This window comes from Dipodomys ordii, unplaced genomic scaffold (assembly GCF_000151885.1).
Source record: "Dipodomys ordii isolate 6190 unplaced genomic scaffold, Dord_2.0 Scaffold2, whole genome shotgun sequence".
Lineage (NCBI taxonomy): Eukaryota > Metazoa > Chordata > Mammalia > Rodentia > Heteromyidae > Dipodomys > Dipodomys ordii.
The window spans coordinates 680,594-683,724 of NW_012267218.1; the positions used below are offsets into that span (position 1 = coordinate 680,594).

The 3,131-nt window shown below is 63.8% G+C and overlaps 1 protein-coding gene across 2 annotated transcripts in view; it reads right to left on the reverse strand.

The window, feature by feature from the left end:
* The window catches only part of Cep170b (centrosomal protein 170B), a 41,657-nt gene that overhangs the window by 20,542 nt on the left and 17,984 nt on the right, over nucleotides 1–3,131 (reverse strand). For both annotated transcript variants that reach the window (XM_013016166.1, XM_013016161.1), the window contains exons 13-17: nucleotides 1,454–1,604; nucleotides 1,053–1,193; nucleotides 884–972; nucleotides 361–454; nucleotides 162–212 (exon numbers count right to left, since the gene is read on the reverse strand). In XM_013016166.1, coding sequence (XP_012871620.1) covers nucleotides 162–212; nucleotides 361–454; nucleotides 884–972; nucleotides 1,053–1,193; nucleotides 1,454–1,604 — 526 coding nt within the window. The remainder of the gene's footprint in view (nucleotides 1–161; nucleotides 213–360; nucleotides 455–883; nucleotides 973–1,052; nucleotides 1,194–1,453; nucleotides 1,605–3,131) is intronic.

Here is a 3,131-nt window from a genome sequence, read left to right on the forward strand (position 1 = left end):
CAGGGAGTGGGGGTCTGAGGGGCCAGGGGATTGGCAGTTCCGGGGGCCAAGGGACCGGGGGGCAGAGGGGCCGGGGGGTTGGGAACTGGGGGGGGCCAAGGCCGGGGGGCCAACTGGCCTACCAGCATGCACAGTGCCCCACCACAGATACCACACCCACCTTCCAGCTGTCTCTGCACACGCCTCAGTTCCTTCAAGATGGAGCTGATCTCCTGTGGAGGGAAGGAGGAAGTGCGGGTAGAGCAGGGCCTCCTGGGATCCTGAGTGGGGTCAGCTTGGACGAGCTGGCACAGCCAGTTGGCAGGGGAGGCCAGGCCCAGGCTCGGAGGCCCTGTGGGTCCTGCCCAAGCCAGCCCTCACCTTGTTGGACGTCTTCAGGATGGGAACCTCATTCTCGGCGTTGATCCTGGCCTCCAGGTCCTCCCACGCTCCACCCGTGTTCTGGAAGAGAATCCTAGGAACAAAAGGGGCAAAGATGGCCGTAAGGGAACTGAGGTGATGCTCTTCAAAACTGCTCCTCTACTGTGGTGAAGCTCATGCTCTCTCCTGCAAGCTGAGCCCTGAGCGGGAGCAGGGGCGGCTGTGTCGGAAGCCCAGGCTGAGGACAGGAGAGCCAGACTGATGCTGGAGGGAGACTGTAGGTGCCCCAAGCTCAGGTCAGATTCCTGCAAGTTGTGTGCATGCACACACGCACACACACACAACACACACAGAGCCTGGCTGCAGGCGCACACATGCATGTGCACCCAGTTGCATGCCCCGTATGGACGCCAGCCCTGACACAGGCCCAGCCCCCACGCGGCCACACGTGCACATCACCCCCAGCGCCGGCGCAGGCCTGGCGCCACACTCGCGTTCCCATCTGCCTCTGAGGCCAACTCACTTCATCTTCTCGGCAAGATGCTCTGTGTTCTGGCGGATGGCCTGTGAGAGCTGGGACACCGGGTTCAGCATCAGGTTATCGAAGATCACCTGCAAAAGCGGGGTGTCAGCATGGCAGCAGGGCCGCAGCCCCCCCCCCCCGCGGGGCCGCGCAGGGAGAAGCGCCGTGCCTCCTCGCGGTTCCGAGGCCTCGTCTTGGTCAGCGTCTCCTCACAGCTGTCACTCATGTTCTGGTTGAAGTCCCGAGAGTTCAGCGAGCCAGGTGGCACCTTCTGGAAGTTGAGGCTGGCCTCGGGAATGCGCTGCACAAGCTGTGGGTGGCAGGACGGGGGCAGAGGCTGGCGTGGCGAGGTGGCGAGGGGCTGGAGAGCTCCTCACACCCCGAGCACCACTCGAGCAGGCTCCCGGCACAGGGCGGGCCAGCCCAGACCGCGCACGCGCACTTGCCCATGGCACACAGCCCGTGCAGCAGGGTGGCGGCACGGCGTCTGCCTCCCTCCGCTCACCCTCCGCCCTCCACCAGCCCACAGCCGCCCTCCCCACGACAGCGCTCCCACGGGCCCGCACTCACCTCCTCCCGCGCGGAGATGGTCGAGGCAGGGGTGCTGGGCATGTTCCCGAGGGAAGGGCTGCGGGTGGGCCCCAGGGAGTCCCCGTCCCCAGCCACATCATGGATCTCCCTGGCCAAGATGGCCACATCCTTCACCAGTGTCTGGCTCAACCTGCAGCCACCAGGCAAGAAAGTGGGCTCTGAGTCCTCTCCCAAGAGGGCCGGCACAGGGAGCGGCGGCACGGGAGCAGGCCGTGTGGACGTGGCCCTCCCACTCTGGCGCAGAGGCTAACTCCGCCGTACTCAGCAAGCACGCGGCCTCCCCCCCCCCCCCCGGCCCAGCGGTCCCAAGGCACTGGTCCCCATGAGAGGCTCTGCCGACAGCCAGGCCGGTGTGACTTGTCACAGCCAGCAGCTAGAATGTGCGCTCCACTCAGTGTCAGGCAGGTGGACGGGCTGACTTGGGGAGACTTTGCCTCCCCCACAGGAGCTAAGCTCCAGCGGTGACATGGGGTCACGACCAGCCTCCACCTGACAGATCACTGCCAACAGCATGAGGGCCGTCAGAAGAGGGCGGAGGCAGGCTGGGGACACGCAGCCCTGCTCCTGCTGAGGTCCTGGCAAGGTCAGCCCCTAGCTCCCTCACCCAGGGGACCATTTTGGGGGGCCCTGTCAGTTACCTGACCCCCACAGCCTGTCAGTCATCTGTCCCCCACAGCCTGTCAGTCACCTGACCTACCCAGCGTATCAGTCACCTGACCCACAGCCTGTCAGTCACCTGCCTCAGTGTCCCATGGGCGCATGACTAGAAGGCTCTTCACACTAGCTTCTTGGCCTGTGGCTTGGAGAAAATGACTCTGCTGCTGTGCTCACAGAGCCAGCCCCATTCCCAGGGCCACCCAGAACCTGCCCCAGCCCAGAGCCCACAGAGGAGCCGTGCGACACTGCCACGCCTCCATTGCAGCAGGCCCTCCTTCCTGTGTCCCTGCTCATGCTGTCCCTCAAAACTAGAACCTTCGTACTCTGAGAGCAGACTGGTATCTCTCCAGCCTTGGGTAATGCCAAATCCATACATGCCCGGTCTCAAGCCCCACTCCTTCCTGTTGACACCCTTCTTGGTCCAGGGAGACACATTCCTCTCCTCTTCTATGTCCTGCAGGTTGACACGCTCACACTCAACCTGAGAAGCTGAGACCCACCTGTGTCTGACCCGTGCCCTCCCCTCTCTAGCTCTGCTGGGGCCTGGGGCGTCACTGAGGCTTCCCGTTCACGATGCTGCTCTCCAGAGCTCACGCCTGCCTCGATGGGAAGCACACTACCCCCACCCCCACCCCCTGGCAGACAGAACCTCCCCAACCACCGCCTGGGGACCTGGGCTCCAGTCTCCACTCTTCATTCTGTCCCCCATCTTTATGGTGGTATTTGCATTCCATCCCCACGCCTGGGCACTCTAGCCACCCTCTCTTCCCAGATGCCTCAGAGGATCTCAAACTCAGGGTGAACAGAAACACCTGCTGTATACCCGGGCCCTGGGTTCCTCCTGCTCTTCCATAAGCCTTGACGGTCCAACCATCATGACATTGACCACTGCTCAGCAAGTGACCCCTCCCATCCCTACTTATCTGCACCCCTCCCCCGCACCCCTACTCACCTGCACACCCTCCCCCGCACCCCTACTCACCTGCACACCCTCCCCCGC